This window comes from Silurus aristotelis (genome assembly GCF_946808225.1).
Source record: "Silurus aristotelis genome assembly, chromosome: 19".
NCBI classification, from domain to species: domain Eukaryota; kingdom Metazoa; phylum Chordata; class Actinopteri; order Siluriformes; family Siluridae; genus Silurus; species Silurus aristotelis.
Genome location: NC_139592.1, coordinates 9,744,665 through 9,765,410, shown reverse-complemented (window position 1 = coordinate 9,765,410; position 20,746 = coordinate 9,744,665). Strand labels below are relative to the sequence as shown.

General features: G+C 39.1%; 1 protein-coding gene across 1 annotated transcript in view; it reads right to left on the bottom strand.

The window, feature by feature from the left end:
• ephb2a (eph receptor B2a) overlaps positions 1–20,746 on the bottom strand; it is a 60,200-nt gene continuing 39,454 nt past the window's right edge. Inside the window, exons 4-16 of the mRNA XM_083569803.1 lie at positions 18,743–18,898; positions 13,652–13,987; positions 9,228–9,352; positions 8,894–9,056; positions 8,156–8,264; positions 7,987–8,051; positions 7,583–7,705; positions 7,242–7,489; positions 6,572–6,787; positions 5,428–5,577; positions 4,996–5,189; positions 4,619–4,774; positions 1–3,117 (exon numbers count right to left, since the gene is read on the bottom strand). Coding sequence (XP_083425929.1) covers positions 3,009–3,117; positions 4,619–4,774; positions 4,996–5,189; positions 5,428–5,577; positions 6,572–6,787; positions 7,242–7,489; positions 7,583–7,705; positions 7,987–8,051; positions 8,156–8,264; positions 8,894–9,056; positions 9,228–9,352; positions 13,652–13,987; positions 18,743–18,898 — 2,150 coding nt within the window. The 3' untranslated portion in view covers positions 1–3,008. The remainder of the gene's footprint in view (positions 3,118–4,618; positions 4,775–4,995; positions 5,190–5,427; positions 5,578–6,571; positions 6,788–7,241; positions 7,490–7,582; positions 7,706–7,986; positions 8,052–8,155; positions 8,265–8,893; positions 9,057–9,227; positions 9,353–13,651; positions 13,988–18,742; positions 18,899–20,746) is intronic.

Genomic DNA, 20,746 nt, shown 5'->3' with positions numbered 1-20,746 from the left:
TGATTGTTTAATTCCTTTAATTTCTCTTTCTTTTCTCAGTAATACAAGATGGCAAAGTTTGGTCCAAACAGGGCTGAGATGTGCACCATGTGTAGAAAGAGCAAAGAGTGCATGTAGAACATCATGGACATGCCTGAGAGATGTTAAGACCCTTGCATTCCTATCATTACAGTCTTTGTACCTTAGATAAAGAAAAGAATATACAGCTAAAAATCCCAGACATTTCACATGTAATAGCACAATGCCACATCTCTATTAGGTGAACCAAAAACAATGTTGAGAATGTGAGTGAAAAGTGGAAGACTGGATTACTAAATGAAAGGAAGCACACCAAGTTGATAGGAGACATGTGTTTGTCACAGTAAAAACTCAACAACTGGATTTGGGTTTGTGTTAGAAATGAGCAGTATTTTGAAACATCTGAGTTGAAATTTCAAATAAATAAAAAAAAAAGCAGTAATAAAAAGATTTACAGATTGTAAAGCATTTCACAACAGATTGATGAAACCGAGTTATATACTCTTTTACAAATGAATGAATCAATAATTGATTCTAATTGATAGTATAGGAAGGACAAGTTGCACCAGGTAAAGGTACTTGTCCATGTTTATGGAACGGGAAGGAGGGTGCGTTTGAAAATACAAATCTATAAGCAAATGCTAAGATTTACAGATTTTTTTTCTCTCATACTGTACATGATCACAGATTCAATCGGACTCACTTTAAGAAACCCCACAGTGAAATTCTATCATATGTAGACATCATATGAAAACTTAGAATGCCTGTTTGAAAAAATGGTAGAGGTATGAATGAAAGTTTTAAATGATTTCAAGTGACCATGATGTGTTTACCCATCTGTACACACAACAGCCATAAGTGCTGACATGCCACTATGCAAATTAACTGCCCTAGACTATATCGCCTAATGTACATACATTATTAACTCACAATGTTTTAGCATTTACAAAACAGAGATTTTAAAAAGCCAACTGAAAATCAGTGTTGTGTGAAGTGTCAGTGTCAGCCCTGTATCAGGCCATCTTTCAGATTTAAAAAGCTGCCTTTGCTTTACAACAGCACCCAATCAGCTGTACACTTTCATTTTTGTGTCAAAACAAGTACAGGAAAAGCAGAATCCAAACTTTGCACAGCATCTTAAGAGAAATTCTTGAGAATGCTTACTTTGTTCACTAAGGTGCAGGTACCATATTTAATACCAGGTAGAAAAGAAAATCAGATCAAAGACTGCACTTGAATGGCAATCGGCAACAATGATGAAGTGAGAAAGTTAAGTGTCTCTGATATGTCTGCATGTGGTACATCATCTGGAAATAGCTATATGGTTTCTTACATCGTATGTTAAAAAGGCAAAATAAATACATATACTGTACACTCACTTGGCCACTTCATTAGGAACACCTGCACTTTCATGCATTTATCCATTCAGCCAATTGTGTGTGCAATGAATTAACTCTTGCAGAACAAGTGCACCAGTTACTGTTAATACCAAAAATGTTATTTCAGTGTCTAATGGCTATTTAAGTGTTTCAGAAACTGCTGATTTAATTAGATTTTCACAACCATGTTAGAAAATTAAATGAGTAGCATTTATATGCGCGAATACGCCACGCTGATGTGAAAGGTTAAAGGAGAATGGATAGATTGGTTTGAGCTGACAGGAAAGCTGCTGTCTTAACTCAAATAACCACTTTTTACAACTGTGGTGGGAGAAAAGTAGCTCACATTTAAAAAAATATGGACTACAAGACCAGTCAATCACATTAGATTTCACTTATTTATGTCCTGGACAGGAATCTAAGGCTACAGTGCAAGTAAGGCCCTTAAAACTCACCCAAACTTCAGTGCAAGCTGGTGGGGTGGCACAGAGGAGTGGGGAATGCCTTCTTGGAACACACTGTCCCTTTAATACTAGCTCATTTTTGAATGCTATGACAAAGAGTTCATTGTAATGGACTCCTTAGTCTCTAGATCTGCATAGCATGTAAATTTATGTTGTTTTATGTAGCACCTTGGTCCTTTAAGAACACTGTTTCATTTCACTGTGTACTGTAGCCATTATATACGGTTGGAATGACAATAAACCCACTTGACTTGACTTGAACTGAATTCAATAGCGCACCCGGTGGGATGTGGTAGAACAATGGATTAGCAGCATGAATGTACAGTTCACAATTTTGCAGTAACCTTGTGACACGTCATGTCCTGGTATTAAATTCTCAAATATTTTCTAACACTGTGTGGAATCCATGCCATGTATGAGGCTGTCGAGGCTATCTTGCAGCAAAGCAGAGTTCTATGCAGATTAGCATGGTGTTCCTAGCAAAGTCACCAGTAAGTATATACAAAAAAAACGAAGAATTTTAAAATCACCACAATATTCTTAAAATAAAAGAGTATTTCAGGCTAGTTTTTCACTAATTTTCACAATTTCTACATTTCTTTTGTTGCCACATGGATCCTTCCTTACCATTTGGCATCAACAGGAGTCTATGAGGCTTGTTTTTATGCTACCAATCCATGGTCCATTTGACTTTTTCCCTCCTATTTTACCGTGCCACTCTACGCCACTCATGGTAAAACCTCTTAAAGGTTTTTATTATGAGAAAGGTACCGTTATAGAGGACAAAACTAATTGGAATTTACTTATTTTCCTTTTAAAGGGACTTTAACTAACAAAACTTGACACTGGTGATGATTAGTGTCTCCCTTTGAACTCTTAAACTGTTACTGTCTTTAATGTTATGAATAAAATCATCACCACTGTCATAATACAGTGCACGAGCAGGTCTCCATACATTAGTGTCCAACTCCATCCAGTCTGCTGCGTGCTGGCGGTTTGTGGGGTGGGTGCGTTGTTTGCTGTGTGGGAGTCCGTCCTGCAGATCTGCCCTGCTGGCGACATCTCCACAGGAAGGACAACATCTGAACTCTGTAGAGAGGGAGCTGGTGGAGGAGGAAGTCAGTCTGAGAGTCTCAAAACATGAGGGTCAAACCTCCACCGACTGGATTTGGTTCATCTGGGCTCGCATCATTTGCACGCTGTTAAGAATCTTCTTCTGGTGGCCGGCCAAAGTGACTCCCACTCTTAGGATGTCACTGTAAAGACAAGAAACACAAATAAACGTAGGATAAATTAAGGACAAATTTAAAAAGAAGTGGGAAAACGTTTCCAGCGTCCATCCCAGGAGCATAAAGCAGGTGGGATTACAGAGCATCATCATAAACACCATGCACAAACACACAGACACAGACACACACACTCACACAAACACACACTCAGATATTTGCACCTATGGAGCTACACACCGTATAACTCACATGCTATGACTGTTCATTGTAGTGTTTGAAATATTTTTCTTGAAGCTGTAAGCTAAAAGGTGGCTTGGGTCTATTGTTATGAGCGGCAATAAGCATGTCTGTGTAGTTTTGCAAATTACAGTGTTGGAAGGTTTGCTGCCTTAAAGCTCCCAAGTCCATAGCTGATTCCCTAGTCTGCATTACAGTCTATGAAGATTTCTGCATGCCCAGTGGGTTTTCTCCAGGTTCTTCTGTTTCTTTTCACCTCTAAAAAGCTTTTAATAAGTAAACTAGATGTGCTAAATTGCCCTCGGGTGTAAATTGCCCTTGCAATAGACTGGTGTACCATCCTGGCTGTACTCCAGCCCAGTGTTCCTGAGACAGGCTCCAGATCCACTGAACCCGTAAAGTGGGTATTGAAAGTGAGCATGTGGGAGTAATATTACTGTACTTCAGATGTGTTGATCCAATAGATATAATCCCAATAAAGCTCAAAGCATAATTCGAGTACCTGCATATTTGTGCAATTATCCAATAAGTTGCAGCAAAGTGATGTATGAAATTATGCATTAACTTTAGTAACTTGTCACGTGACCTCATGCTTGATGGTGCCAGATGGAAGTGTTATGGTTAAAAAAGTGCAAAAGATCTAAAGCTACATTGGAAACAGGATCAACAAAAGTGGACCGCAAAAACTGGACAAAACCTGGTATAAATCTAAAGCTGCTCTGTTTTAGTGAGGCTTTAAGCCTTATAGCCTCATAGATTGCTTGCAAATTCCCGATCTAAACTAGAAGGATTGAAACCCGATAGTCTTATGCTTTGTTGATTGTAAGAATGTCTAATTGATTCACTGAATCAAATAAATTCAGTTATTGAATTCACTGAATGATTTTTGTTTTTGTTATGTTCAGGCATTCTGTGTAAACTCTAGAGACTGTAGTGTGTAAAAAATCCAAAGAAATGTGCAATTTCTGGAATATCTAACAACCATGCCATGGTCCAAATGACAAAGAATAAATATTTTTTCCCCATTCTGATACCGTCTGAGATTAACTGAAGTTCTTGACCTGTATCTGCATGATTTCATAACATGTACTGCTGATTTGACTGATTAGATATATCCGTTTATGTATGTTTAGACTCAATGGATTAATTAATGCACTTAGGTAGCATTTAGATAAATGCCAGAAAAATACCTCGTTCAAGAAGACATGTGTCTAACTGTGTGTCTAATCGCGTAATGCTCCATTACCTAAAAGGAGTATCCTGGTTTAAAATCCAAAACAAAGAAACCTACTCCAGAGTTATTTGTGCAACGGCATCAAAGGAGCTGAAGCCCTCGTTGGCAAAGTTCTCCTTGTACTGGCCCATCTTGATAGCGTCCAGCCACTCATCCACGCTATTAAAGCTGGAGAAGTCTGGAGTGCTGCGGTCCAGCAGAGGTAGATGTACACTGGTGGGAAACGATAAAAACGTTGTAGAGTATAATACAGCAGAACAGAGTAGCAGTTAATGCATCATTTACGAAAGTAATTAACATGAATGTTTAAAAAATGGAATTATCAGAATAACATACTATATATTTTAGTATGCACAAAGTAGATATAATTTCCATTAAAGGCAGGACATCATAATAGCCTTTATCATATGTTCTATCACATTGAAAATATTTACCCTGAAGAAAGTGGTGTGGTGGCTTTCAGGCTGTTAGGGTTGCGGATCATTTTGTCCAGGGTGTTCACGATCTGGCTAAACTTAGGCCGGTTGTTTCTGTCCTTCTGCCAGCAGTCCAGCATTAACTGATGTAATGTATTGGGACAATCCATAGGAGGAGGCAACCTGTAATCCTGCTCTATGGCATTTATTACCTAAAACAATTAGAACACAGTATACCATGTTTTCAGCTGGTAAATAACGATTACCATGCTATTAGCTATTACCTATTTCAATGCAACTTAGTAAACTGTATATCTTCAATTATGCACTTTATCAGAACATCATTTAAAGCTGAACTGAATTTTTTCCACTAGAGGTCGCTGCACTATTATTAAGGAAAGATTAATGATTCTTTACTATCCAGGTGATATGGGTGTACAAATATCCTACATCTTGATTGCTCATGTCCCAGTATGGTCTCTCTCCATAGGACATGACCTCCCACATGACAATGCCGTAACTCCACACGTCACTGGACGAGGTGAACTTCCTGTACTGGATTGCCTCCGGTGCGGTCCATCGGATGGGAATCTTCCCTCCCTGAAAATGAATATTCACTTAGCAGGTGTCGGAAAACTTAACACATGCTGACTCAGATGGGCATTTTATTTTATTAATTATAATAAAAATGAAATAAAACAATTGCTAATGGGAAACTTTCATGTCTCATACTTAAGAAGCTTATGTTAGGGATACTGCACTATATTGACAAAAGTATTGGGACACCTGTCTTTTCCAGCGATATGTGGTTCTTCCCCAAACTATTAATGCAAAGTTGGAGCCACACAATTGTTAAGATTGCCCTTGGATGTAGCAACATTTTCTCTTCACATAAAGTAGGAGACTCAAACCTGTTCCAACATGACAATGTCCCTTTGCACAATGCTAGCTCTGTGAAAATATGGTTTTAAATGGGTTGGAGTGAATGACTGAGTGTGCTGCTATAGAGCTCTGACCTCAACCCTACTAAACACCACTGGTATGAATAGAAGTGATGACTGCACCCCCAGGACTTTGCTACTAAACGAGTAAGAAATGCATAATTATTCTAAAGCATATATGCTACTTAAAATAAATTGGAATACATTTCTTGGAACTATACTATTGTAATAAAACAAACAACAACAACAAATAAGCAAGTTGAAATGTTAAAGATGATTTGGTCTGTCTTTGGATCATGTCAAGTATATTTTCTGAAATAAAGGCACTACAGTATTTTTACTGAGTTAGTGCCTTTAAGTATGCATTTTCTACCCAGGAAAAGTGCATGCTTTAAATCTTGAATTATATCTACCTTAAGGTAGATGACCCTAATGTATGTCACCAAAGAAGTGACTTGAAACTTTCAAGATTTCCAGTCAAAAACACAAATATCTAAAGTTATGTTAAAAATATAAATAAAAAGATGTTCTGTTGATGGTAAAAAAACTGTTCACAGGGATAAATAAAGTTGGTATGTTTATTTTAGAGTGTATAAAATGTGGTGCACTTTATGCTTGGGCTAAAAATTTCAGCAACTGAAAGACAAACTTACTAGAGCACTGGTGTAGGTAGGGTCTGATGTTTCATCCTCTAAGAAGCGAGAAAGTCCAAAGTCAGACACTTTGCACACCAGGTTACTGTTGACCAGAATGTTGCGAGCAGCCAGGTCTCGGTGTACGTAGTTCATATCACACAGATACTTCATGCCAGCTGCAATTCCACGCAGCATGCCAACCAGCTGAATCACTGTAAACTGCCCATCGTTTTGCTGAAAGTACATGCAACAAAATAACTTCACCAATGTGCCCAAATTGCTGGCAAATGACTCCACTAGATATGCGATAACAGCTTTTTTATTCTACTGCAAAACATTTTTTTTTTCCCCCATTTTTATAATAAAACTCTCACTGCAGCCCAGGAGTACCGGTACTACATTTGAATTGTAATGCCCCCTCCAGCTGTGCCTTCAAGTCAGCCACATCTGGTCCCTGTCTATAGGGATGCCAGTCATCTGGAGGCCAAACTGGAATGAATGCCTTTTCACAGTATGAAAGCTATAATGAAAAGCAAACCATAAATGTGTGTAGCTAAATGCAAAATTATTTTTGTTTCCTTCTGTGATGCCATGAAACAAAGAAAGAAATGTAGTTTGACAGTTTCAGATTATGCGTCAGTAAATTATAGCTTTACTAAGCAAAAAAATTAGACATATCAAGGCCCACCCTCAGGAAGGAATCCAGTGATCCATTCTCCATGAACTCAGTGATAATCATAACGGGGCAGCTTTTTGTCACCACGCCCTCCAAGTGGATGATGTTGGGGTGGTCAAATTGACCCATGATGCTGGCTTCACTCAGGAAGTCCCTCCTCTGCTTCTCTGTGTAGCCCGTCTTCAGTGTCTTAATGGCTACCAGGATCTCTCTTTTCCCAGGCAGGCGGAGGTTTCCACTACACACCTCCCCAAACTCTCCTGAAGGAGAACCAGTGGCAACACCTGATTAATAACCTTTTTCTGACATTATTTCTAATGTAGATTTAAACATGTTATTAAACTTTTATTTACCTGCCCCAATCACTTGTTCAATCTTCACACAGGACATGTCTATTTCTTTAGCAAACTCTCGCACTGCTTCGTTGGGATCCTCATATGTAAAAGGATCAATGTAAATCTTCATACCTGGTGACACTTGAATGGAATAAGATGAAAAAATAACATAAAGAGCTGAAACTAATCTATTTGCAGTAGAACTATAAAAGAACCAAAAAAAAAGACAAAATGACACTGTCTATTAAATTAATTTTAACATTTTGAACCCATTTTCTCTAGTAACTGCAATATTTTTCAGGTTGGAAAAATAATTCACAAAGAAGGAATCTAACCAGATCTGCAGTATGGGAATTGCATGTTGGGCATAATGAGATTATACTGGCATGGGATTATAGGTTTGGGATAATAAGCCTACTTACAGTGGCCGCTGGTGTAATGCTGAAGTTTGTCTGTGAACTCGGATTCTGTTCTGTCACTCACTCTCCTGGGACAAACCAGAAAAACATGAGCAACCAAACAAAAGATCCCAGAATGCCTCGAAAAATCAAAGTTTAAAATTTTCTCCAGTGAGGATGTACGATAACTCACCGGTTGCATACAATGACAAGGACAATGACTGAGATAAGAAAAACAAAGCCTGCAGCAGCAGAACCGATGATGAGAGGCAGTTTCTCCTTCAAGCTGGAATCATACTCCTCTACACACACACAGACACACACAATGGAAACAACATATAGTATAAAACAGATGTCCAACTGGACAGTTCCCACTTCATAAATTCTTCAACTCTTCAACCAAATGGGCCAATCTGCCTAAATTCAACCTAAAGTTATATCTTGGCAATTGTTACACTAAAGCTATTTGGGTGTTGGCAGTTAATAATATTACCCCACACTTGGTAAAATCTTCTTTTAAATGTTGACTAAAGCTATATGATTGCCAATTGGCAAAGCTTTTATTTCTGCTCGCTTATAAGAACTGTGTAAAAAAGTAGCAGGGAAGGAGCAGTGCGCCAGTTCACGTTTGGAAACACAGGAGCATGCTGGGACGGGAGTTTTGACATCTGTTACTTGGCTATGCTCTTGGCACAGAGATGTACTGACATAATCTTATTGAAGTAAATGTCATTTCTAAGACTGGCAGTGATTTAAAAACAGTCACTCTGTAGCTTGTCGGCTAGTGCCATGTGATCAGACTAATTGCTGACAAAAATGCAACTGGTAATGACTCAATTGAGATTGATGTAGTATGTTCAGAGACAAAACAAAGCGAATATTTCTTTAAAGATGAAAAAAGAAACTTGAGTGTCTATTTAAAAACCCATACCTTCAGTCATGGTTTGGAAATACATCTTCCCACTGAAGCGTCCAAACCCGGCGACTGTCCGAGCTCGAACCTGGAACACGTAGATGGTACCTGGCTTTAGGCCTCGGACTACAGCTGTATTTGTCTGGCTTCTCAGCGTAGAAGAGTTGAGCTCAGCCGTGCTCTGAAAGAGATCAGAGGACACTATAAAAATGACAACCTGATGCAATGAGTGCACCACACTTTGACCATCAAAGCTGGAAAAGGATCAGAAGAATTTTTTTGCCAAGTGCAATACATAAATGAATGCCTTGGTTTAATATGTTTATGTGAGCAAAGGTGTGTGTGAGATCACCTTCTCAAAGTACTGCAGCTCATAGTCTAGTATGACTCCATTCGGGTGGTCTGGTTGAGACCAAGACAGTGTAACGCTATCAGTAGTCCGGCTGACTTGATGCATGATGGACACCATGGATGGAGCTGTGGAGAGAAAACATAAAAGATAATGAGGGTCATTTCTCAGTGAAATTCTTCACAAAGAAACACATTTCCTAAAATCCAACAAATAAATTTTATATGCCAAGAACATTGCTGATTTCATAAAAATAGATACCTCCAAAAAAACGCAATGCAGTTTCACAGACAAATTTTCTTTTTTTCTGTCATTTCATTAGTAGGTCATCAGCAGTGGGCAGCACAGTACTGCACATTATCTCTGCAGAGATAAGCAACCTTTCTCCATCTTTGATGCACTTTTTCTCTCCTGCTCTGTTATCTTTAGTCTGTCATGAATGGATAGGTTTTGGACCGCAAAAAGAGGGGATGCCATTTTACAAGACAAATGCTGACTTGCTGGATGCATAGCAAGAATATTAGATCCTACTACTTTCCTGGCATTTCAGATTCCATTTATTTTCAAATGAACCATTACATGTATTGATATGACGTCAAACAAACAAGATTGAATTGATTTTTCCTTCAACCATTCTTTTGTGCAACCAGATCCTGTTTAAAGTACACACAGTTAAATAGTATGCACACAGTAAAAATCATGAGCGCTTATTTATTTACTGTTGGCATGAAGGAGTTGTCATTGTTGTCATGGCTTCCAGGCTGTAAAGCTCCCTTTGACTTAGGAGGCTGCTGATCAGGGGCCAGATAATAATTTAAGACACCACAGCATGCAAAAGCAACACTTTACATAAATGGAGGACATTATTCCCCTCCATGAATTTCAGGAAATTGATGAACGTTAAAGTTTTATTAAATAAATAAATAAATAAATAAATAAATAAATAAATAAATAAAAGAGACGAAATATGAATTTTATTCACCTAATCCTTTCTTTACTAGTATATATATATATATATATATATATATATATATATATATATATATATATATATATATATATATATATAAAAAATACTTCACCGAAAAATACTTTTTAATCATTAAACATTCGTTTTACTGATGCCCCAAGTCTCAAATCAAGCACCAAAATCTGCCGTGTTGCACACATCCGGCAATTAAAACCGTTTGTGTGGAAACATAGCAGAAGTTTAGTTTGCTGTCCTAATGATTTATGTCATTTAAACCACCATAATTGAAAACATTTACAATAGTATTTTTACAAGCTGCCCCGTCATCTGAAAATGTGAACAGGCTTGTGGGAACCTGGCATTTCTATGTTCATTTTCACATGTCTAACAGACAGGAACAAGTTCTTGAAAAAACATCTATGACCTATAAAACATGTCTAGTTTTCATGCTCTATGTTAAGTGTGGTTTAACTAATAATAAACATACAACTGCATAAAGCATAGTCCATAGTTGACCATGCAAATGTTGAATAGAGTATTAAAAACATAAAAAGTATTAATTTAAGGTAACGTTTAGAACAGATCAAATGTGCGATTAAATAGCGGTTAATCACCATATACCATATATATCTTATGAATATGAGGCCGATGTCCTAGTTTAGAATAAGAACGTTTTTTTGTTTTTTTTTTACCACAGAATAGCAAGCAAATACCAGCAGAATTCAAGTTGAATAATACGGATAGAATTACATGGTTCATCTGAGTCTAATTGTTCGTCGTGTTTTGTGATGCAGGTCCCACTGACAGAAAAAGCCACACAAATGTAGCCAAAAATATTTTATATTTTCAGAAAATTCTTCAGCTCTGCCGAAGTGATCTATTTTCCATTTCCTAGCATGCTTTAAGCAGTACTCTATCACTCAACTCCTTGCTCGGCCTTCAATTTATGAAAAATGCAAGTAGTGCTTTCACACAAATGTATATGTCCTTGCGGTATTATGGTAGAAAACCAGAGGAACCAATTATGAACGTTTCCATCTGTAAAGAATTCAAAGATTTCTGTGCTTGGCAAAAGAAATCCACTCCAGTACATGAAAAAAGTAATATCCTAGTTAATCATGCTTTGAAGCTATTTCCTATAAAAGAAGGCTTTATTAAATATATACCTACACACCATGTAAAAGGGCACATGAGAGGTTTAATGTTATGTGGGAGGATATTTATTTCATATCATAGATATAACTTACACTCCAAAGACCCATCAGTGAGTTCAGACCTACAGAGAGCTCCAGAATTATTGGCAGCCTTCATACAAGAAGTAGAAATAACTGCATAAACATGAATTCAACAAAAATAACAAACATTTACCAATAAGAAAAATTAGCACTAGTTGTGGCAATATTATTCATAACTATAAGGCCTTTTTGAAATGGAAATTTTTGTTTCCACATTGCCATTGCCATAGTGATACCCCGTTTCCATTGCACATATAAAATTACCATTGTAACAACAACAACAACAAAAATACAAAATCAGATAGATCGTTGTTATGGACATGCAAATACTCAAGTACCAGATATAGAAAAAATACATGCAGTCACAAATGTATTAGTTTGTCAGAAATCTCTCTATGAATGCACATAGTGGTGAGGAAGGGTACCCCCCCACCACTAACCCAAAAAATGGTTGCATAAAGGTTTTACAGTCGCCACTTGAGTCTTAACATATATTCTATGACTGTGAAACACTGTGATGTACTATTTAAAGTGCTCGCACCAACTATACATAAAAGAAAAACAAACAACCAAACACATGAGCAAAGATCAAAATCTAAGCATGAAAACAACCGTGAAAGACATACAACAGACCAAAAGTGCAGTGAATGGTTTACTTACACAAATACTAATTAACATGAAAACCATTTGCTTGATTAAACAGATGGAAAATTGTTCTGTGATGTGCAGTGGTTGATGTGAAAAGTAGTTTGTGACAACAAGTATAAAGACTGTAGAAACTATAAAAGAGCTTACAATGCTGCATGGAGGACTAGACCAAGATCCTTCTCACAAGTGTTTCAAAACTTGTTAGAAATCACAGGAAATTATTCCGTTGTTATTTTCTACAGGACAGGCGTCACAAGGCAGGCGTCATAAAATATTAATTGTATGAGTGTTAGTAGTCAGTAATCTTTTTTTTTTTTAAACTGCACAATTATTAATACATACATTTTATGTTTTAAAAGCAATTGATATGAGGAGTTCAAAATATCACTATAATCATTGCTCATTTTCATGAAGAGTGCCAATAAATCTGGACGCTATACTACTTATACATGACATACCTTTTCTATTAGCTTCACTATTCTTTAGTTGCTCACTTATTGTATGTAACTGCATGAGGTAAATGTATGGAGAGAAAAGTGTTTTTCTGAAAGGATTTCAGCACAAAGATCAACATTAAATGGTAGAGAGAGCATCACACTCAACACTTTTTCTAACAGGTTTGATGACTTTAACCCTAAAGTTTAAGTGCTCTATGCAAAATTTGATGACTTTGCAAGTTTGTTCTATGAAGTTTTAAATGCCAATCAATAGTAATTATACCTAAGCATTTGTTTAGGCCATGCCTGACTGCACAATGAGCAGTAAGCATTTTCAACCTGGGAAGTAAATGGAAAGGGAAAAACATCGAATAAAAATATAAAACCTGAATAATGCTGGCTGCAGGACGTTCAGAGGTCTGTCTATGTTCAGAAAAACTAGATTTACTCATTACTTACTTAATCAATACAGGATAGCAGGTGAAGATTACTTAAATTAGAAGTGCCAAGTGAATTGAAAGATTCCAGGTTAGACAGACACAACAAAACAGAAGCTAGACTGCTTTTTTGTGTTTTTTTTTCTTTTGTTGCTCTACACCACTATGGTCTCATTTACTCCACTGTATACTTAAGAAACTCTCACGTGTATAGCACTTTTCAGGCAGGCTTGCTATGATTTCAGCACTGAATGACTACCCGATTTTTGGAGATAGCTGATGCTGTGAGATGAAGCTTTCCAGCAACAGTAAGGCTATAATGCACACTGACAGGCACACCAGCATGGTCGCTGCTTGCAGTACAGACCGGTCCAGAGCTCTCATTAAAATGCCCTATTAACGTGCACTATGCTCCCTTGAACTGCTGCTTCCTCAGATCTTACTTTCAGTCCATGCACCAGTCGATGTGGGGTGAACTCTGACTGCTTCTCTGGGCTCATAAATGTAAGAAAATGTGAAATATGACCAGGTGTCTAAAAACGACTGATGTGTAAATCATCGCAGCAATTGTAAAATTTTAATATCTTTCAAATGAGCCATTGAAGCCATGAAAAAAGACTTTGGCTCTTAGTTCTTCATGACACTTCGTGACCATTGATTTCCAAGTGTCTAATAAACTGCTGAAAATCTATTTACTTACCAGCCTGATTAGTTGTGATATTGACCGAGGAAAATTGGGGCGAATAGGGGCTTTGATCGGAGACTCCATTCACAGCCTGGATCTCGAATGTGTACTGTGTGTGGGCAAGCAGCTCGCTGATGTGCACGCGTGGCTCAGTGATGCCTAACTGCCGCGGCACAAACTGCACATTGTCTCCACAGCGTGTGCAGGCGCCTCTACCGGAGCCACAGCTTTTGCAGATGATGTTGTAGACGAGGTCATTTCGACCACCACTGTCACGAGGTGGGATCCACTCAAGCCTCAAGGATGTCTCGTTCACGCTGGACATGACTCTCTGAGGGGCGGAGGGCACAGCTGTGGGAGGAAAAAAACAGCCACGATAACATTATTGAGCATTCTGGGATACCCAGGGGTTCTGGGTCATTATGCAAAACACACAAATTCCATGTAGAGTGTACACCAATGCATTCAATTAAAAGGAGGCTTATAAATGGGCTAGCGAGATAAAGCCCTAAATCTCTTTCAAAGAAAATCATAACATGGTTTAATAAGCTGATTGTTAAGAATGAATAAATAGAAGAAAAATGCACAGAATGGTATGCTGGTAGGGCTGATTTCTTTCTAGCAAGAAGATTAGATTTACATAGACTATCAGAGAGTGTCAGGGAATTACCTACAGTGAAACACCCTTTTGATAGCCTCTTTATTTTTAAGTCTGCTTCAATGCCAAATATGAAACCAATTATCAGTGGTGACTCAAAAGGCGCATGTAAAATACAATCAACAACAACAAAAAAAAAAACCTATAATTTTTCAATATCGTTTGGGAGAGAAAACTTTGACTAAGTGACTGACACTAGGGGACAAACAACAATAGTGATAGTTTTAGATTCCTTAGTTTCTTTACAGCATGAACCCAGCCATTAGGGGGGCACAAGCCAGTGCACTCTTAGTGCCGGTCCCAAGCCCGGGTAAATGGGAAGGGTTGCGTTAGGAAGGGCATCCAGCGTAAAACATGTGCCAAATCAAATATGCGGATCACAAATGAGAATTTCATACCGGATCGGTCGAGGCCCGGGTTAACAACGACCGCCACAGGTATCGTTAGCCGACAGGGTACCGGTGGAAATTGGGCTACTGTTGGCCGAAGGAGGAGAAGGAGAGGAGGAAGACGTCTACAGAGACGGCAGGAAAAGGAGCAGTGTAGGAGACTGGAGGTTCGGGTTGGTACTTTAAATGTTGGTACTATGACGGGTAAAGAGAGAGAGGTAGCTGATATGATGGAGAGGAGAAAGGTAGATATGCTGTGTGTTCAGGAGACCAAGTGGAAAGGGAGTAAGGCCAGGAACATTGGAGGTGGGTTTAAACTGTTTTATCATGGTGTGGATAGAAAGAGAAATGGTGTAGGGGTGATTCTGAAGGAAGAGTACAGTAAAAGTGTAGTGGAGGTGAAAAGAGTTTCTGATAGGGTGATGATCGTGAAGGTGGAGGTTGAAAGGATGATGATAAATGTCATCAGTGCCTATGCTCCACAAGTTGACTGTGAGATGGAGGAGAAGGAAAGATTCTGGAGTGAATTAGATGAAGTGGAAGATGGTGTACCTAGGAAAGAACGATTGGTGATTGGGGCAGACTTTAATGGGCATGTAGGTGAAGGGAACAGAGGTGATGAGGAGGTGATGGGTAGGTATGGTTTTAAGGAGAGTAATGTGGAAGGGCAGATGGTGGTAGATTTTGCTAAAAGGATGGAAATGGCAGTGGTGAACACGTATTTTAAGAAGAAGGAGGATCATAGGGTGACGTATAAGAGTGGAGGAAGGTGCACACAGGTGGATTATGTTCTGTGTAGGAGATGCAACCTGAAGGAGATTGGAGACTGTAAAGTGTTGGCGGGGGACAGTGTAGCTAGACAGCATCGGATGGTGGTCTGTAGGATGGTTTTGGAGGCGAAGAAGAAGAGGAGGAAAGTAAGGATTGAAAGTAGAATAAGATGGTGGAAACTGAAGGAGGAAGAGTGTAGTGTGAGGTTCAGGGAAGAGGTCAGACAGGGGCTTGGTGGTGGTGAAGAGGTGCCAGATGATTGGGCAACTACTGCAGGAGTGATGAGGGAGGCAGCCAGAAAAGTACTTGGTGTGACATCTGGAAATAGAAAGCAAGACAAGGAGACGTGGTGGTGGAATGAGGAAGTGCAGGAGAGCATTAGGGAAAAGAGGTTGGCAAAACAGAAGTGGGATCGACAGAGTGATGAGAAAAGTAGGCAGGAGTACAAGGAGATGCGGCAGCAGGTAAAAAGGGATGTGGCGAAAGCCAAGGAAAAGGCATATGAGGAGTTGTATAAGAGGTTGGACACTAAGGAAGGAGAAAAGGATTTATACCGATTGGCCAGGCAGAGGGACCGAGCTGGGAAGGATGTACTGCAAGTTAGAGCAATAAAGGATGGAGAGGGAAATGTGTTGACTAATGAGGAGAGTGTGTTGAGAAGATGGAGGGAGTATTTTGAGCAGCTGATGAATGAGGAAAATCAGAGAGAGAGAAGGTTGGAGGATGTGGAGTTGGTGAAGCAGGATGTAGATAGGATTAGTAAGGAGGAAGTGAGAGCAGCGATTAAGAGGATGAAGAATGGAAAGTCGGTTGGACCAGATGACATACCGGTAGAAGCGTGGAGATGTTTAGGAGAGATGGCAGTGGAGTTTTTAACCAGATTGTTTAACAGGATTCTGGAAGGTGAGAAGATGCCTGAGGAATGGAGAAGGAGTGTGCTGGTACCGATCTTTAAAAATAAGGGAGATGTGCAGACCTGCAGTAACTACAGGGGAATTAAGTTGATCAGTCACACCATGAAGTTATGGGAAAGAGTAGTGGAAGCCAGGCTGAGAGAAGAGGTGACCATCTGTGAGCAACAGTATGGTTTCATGCCGAGGAAGAGCACCACAGATGCCTTATTTGCTTTGAGGATGTTGATGGAGAAGTATAGAGAAGGACAGAAGGAGCTGCATTGTGTATTTGTGGATTTAGAGAAAGCGTACGACAGGGTGCCGAGAGAGGAGTTGTGGTATTGTATGAGGAAGTCAGGTGTGTCAGAGAAGTATGTGAGGGTGGTGCAGGACATGTATGAGGACAGTGTGACGGCAGTGAAGTGTGCAGTAGGTACGACAGACTGGTTCAGGGTGAAGGTTGGACTGCATCAAGGATCGGCCCTGAGCCCTTTCCTGTTTGCAGTGGTGATGGACAGGTTGACGGACGAGGTCAGACAGGAGTCTCCCTGGACTATGATGTTTGCAGATGATATTGTGATTTGTGGTGAGAGTAGAGAGCAGGTTGAGAAGAGCCTGGAGAGGTGGAGATATGCGCTTGAGAGAAGGGGAATTAAAGTCAGTAGGAGTAAGACAGAGTACATGTGTGTGAATGAGAGGGAGGGCAGTGGAGTGATGCGGTTGCAGGGAGAAGAGGTGGAGAAGGTGGAGGAGTTCAGGTACCTGGGGTCAACAGTGCAAAGTAATGGAGAGTGTGTTAGAGAAGTGAAGAAAAGAGTGCAGGCAGGGTGAAGTGGGTGGAGAAGAGTGACAGGAGTGATTTGTGATAGTAGGGTATCTGCAAGAACATGAATTATATTGGTAGAAAAATGCTGAAGATGGAGCCACCGGGTAGGAGGAAAAGAGGAAGGCCAAGAAGGAGGTTCATGGATGTGGTGAGGGAAGACATGCAGGTAGTTGGTGTGAAAGAGGCAGATGTAGAGGACAGGGTGGTATGGAGACGGATGATCCGCTGTGGCGACCCCTAATGGGAGCAGCCGAAAGAAGAAGAAGAAGAAGAAGTTTCTTTACAGCATGGTTGTTATTCGTAAAGGACATAGTTTGAGCTCAGCAGGACATCACAAACTTTTGAAACTTGACTTCTAAATATTAGGAAGCATAAACACAGCTGCCTGTTTTTCAATGTGCGTGCGTCTGTTTGTATGTCTTTTCTTCCCACACGATTCCTATGCCTATGATTAGAGCCTTATAGCCTCAACTCTCAACCTTCAGCACAGGGTATCACTGGGTAATACTGATAAGCACTGACTATTTACTAGTACAGCCAGCCATCACTTAATAAATTCAGACAACAAAATCAAAGCCATACCAATCTGCAAAATGCTCAAATTTAAATGTGCAGTCAGCAACTTTATCAGCTAGGAGTAGAACGGTGGTTTATTGCTCAAGATTCATTCACATATCTTCAATATTCTCTCAAAAGTCATACCCCTAAAAATATGCATATGAGATAAGCTTTCCATCTGGTACCTTGGAGGGAAAATATTCTACAATTTTTTTTTTTAAAGCTAAACTGTTTAGGAAACATCAAACTTCAAGCTTAAAAAGTTATGAAAAACTAATTGTTCTGATTGGTTGGATAATGGAGAGACATAACAAAAAGTCCAGAAGTTTTTTTCAATAAGCAGACATTTTACAGCAGATTGAGAGGGAAAAAAACTTAAATAACCACTGATCTCATCTTTAATATTCCAGTTGTGAATTCTGAGTGATCGAAACGAGTAGTCCAACACGGAACAGGATCAACAGCCTGCATCATTCCTCCAATGATGTATTGCCACTAAGGGACTATTCTCCTTCCTATACACTACAAGGCGATTTTTATTCACACCATTCTGATTGCTCCATTAGTATGAATCAAATCAAAGCAGCCTGCTCCTCATGCAAGCTCTTTAATGTGTGATGTGATGAAAAGAGCATTGTGTTTATTATAATGCAAAGCAACACTGGGAGAAAAGTATTCTCTACTTCTCTTCTCTCAAACAGAGTGCTGCTCTCATTCACAAATGGCCACTCTTCTAAAAAGCACCGGGAATTATGCAAATCCGATTGGGCTTGTTATTTCTTGGCTCCTATTCAGTTACACTAGAGAGTGACATTTTCATTCAGAGTATGCTACAGCTACTAACCACTGTTTCTTAAAAAAAAATGGCAGGAGTTTCCAGAGATGAAACAGCATAGCTCTGCATGCTTAGGCATATGCAATATGAAGGATTAAGTATTTCAGCGGATCTGTGCTTGTGGGTCACACCACTGTTGACTCTGATGGGCCTTAAATCATTAAAAAACAACGTACTTGTGCAGGGCATTTGTGCAGGATCTGAATCGGTGCGGTAGTAGCCAATGCGGCAGACGCAGGTGGTAGCGCCCTCATTGGTAGTGCGGCTGTTGATAGGACACTGCTGGCACGGCTGATCTCCCTGGGATTGTTTGAAAAATCCAGAGGGGCATGCTGGGAAAAAAACAAACAACATTTTCGACAAATTAGGTTAAGACCTGTAAGACAAACTTTGAGTAATCATGTAAAAAAGTTCTGTTTTTAAGCCAAAGTCCATTATTATGTGTTAGAATACTGATTTTATTTTCTGCCGATAAATCCATAGTCAAGCGGAGACTTGAGCGATCATAATGCATTCTTATGGGCCTCCGGTGCTGCTGGTGAGCTTGGCCTCTCACTGTTCCGCTTTTGTTTGATGTACAAAGAGCAAAGCTCTACTTAGAAATATCCGACTACACTCACAAAGGCGATGAAAAATTCCAGATCCATTTTCCCCTACTCAAAAGCACGCCAGTTCTAAATTTCTGTGTGCATTTACCTAGTTTTATTTCAATGCACTAATGCTTTAATACAAAACTAAGCACTTCTCATGATCATTATCAAATGAATCCAGATAGTTATAATTTGTGAACTAATTGTGATATGTAAGAATTACACTAAATCCCAATATGAATACATTTTAGCCCTTATTTATTAAGATCCAAAATAAAACGTGCAATTATACAAGTTCAGTAGTAAAAAAAGAAAGAAAAATTCTATGATTTTGTTTTGTCTATATTTAATGCTCTGGACCACAAAAAACTGAAACATGAAGCTTAGAACTTATAGCTGTAATGTCCTATGTAATTATGTAACTGCACATAAATATATATAGTAAATTTAGACAGTAATTACAGATAAAACAATAATTACGCAGTTATTTGTTTCGAGACACATAAAATTACAGCTAATACAACATGAACACAAAATATATGTGTGGCCTCGAGTATGTGTTTGGTTTATATAATGCATAAAAGCTTTTCACACCCAAATGCTGTTGGCATCAGAGGTGTAAACATGAAGTGAAACAAACTTTACAAGGGTGACGTGAAAATGTGTGCTTTTTTAGAAGCTAATTTTAAAAATAATGCATTTATTTTGCTTTCAAATGGTGGAAATGGGCTCACGCAGATTTTATATCTGCTCTTGGGTTGTACTCATTTGTGAGGACTTTCAGGCTTGCTGTCAGTGATAAATAAATCTATTTGCACTCAAACCTCATGTGTTTTGCTCTTTAGGTAAAAAAACAGTTGCCTGTTCATTAAAGCAGACGTGAAAAGGCTGTGGTGTGTTATTTTGCTCAAGCAGTGCTTTTGTACACCATGTTAGGACATCGCCGCATGTTTTTTGTTTATTTTTGCAGGTAGCTTATTTAAAAACAAAAACCTTTAGGGAATAAGACAGCTGATTATAAGTGGCAATGGGATATGATATGCAACTGTTGCATTGGAATATGTGAGGTAATGTAGTCTTAAACATTTCTCATCTATCTTCCTGGAGAACATCATCCTTCAACACCTCATTACAAATCAATCAGCAGCTTCCAGCCAACATCAGTACAACGATACAAAAACAAGCTCTTCTATAAAATAGAGTAATAATAACCAAGGTCCGTCTGACATTTAGGAATGAACAAAGGCAAATGAAATACGTGACACATTTTGTGTAGGTGCGTGGCAGTCTGCTTCCCAGAAAACACGTCGAGCTTGAGTGAACACAATGAAGCTCATTCTATTAGGCTAATATCTCACGGTGGGTTTTGACAGCAGAACATTAGTCTTGGCTGTATCTTTCCAAGTCTGATTGATGACAGTGCGTTTGCTTTCCGTCAGAAGGGATATGAGGATTACACATTTGGCCATCAGTTAGCCAAAAAGAAAGAGGTCCAGCACGGGGTGGTGGTTACGCTCCAGTGGGCGGAAGGGTGAGTGGCAAAAACATGAACATACAGGAATGGGATTTAACATCTGAGCTTACACAGGG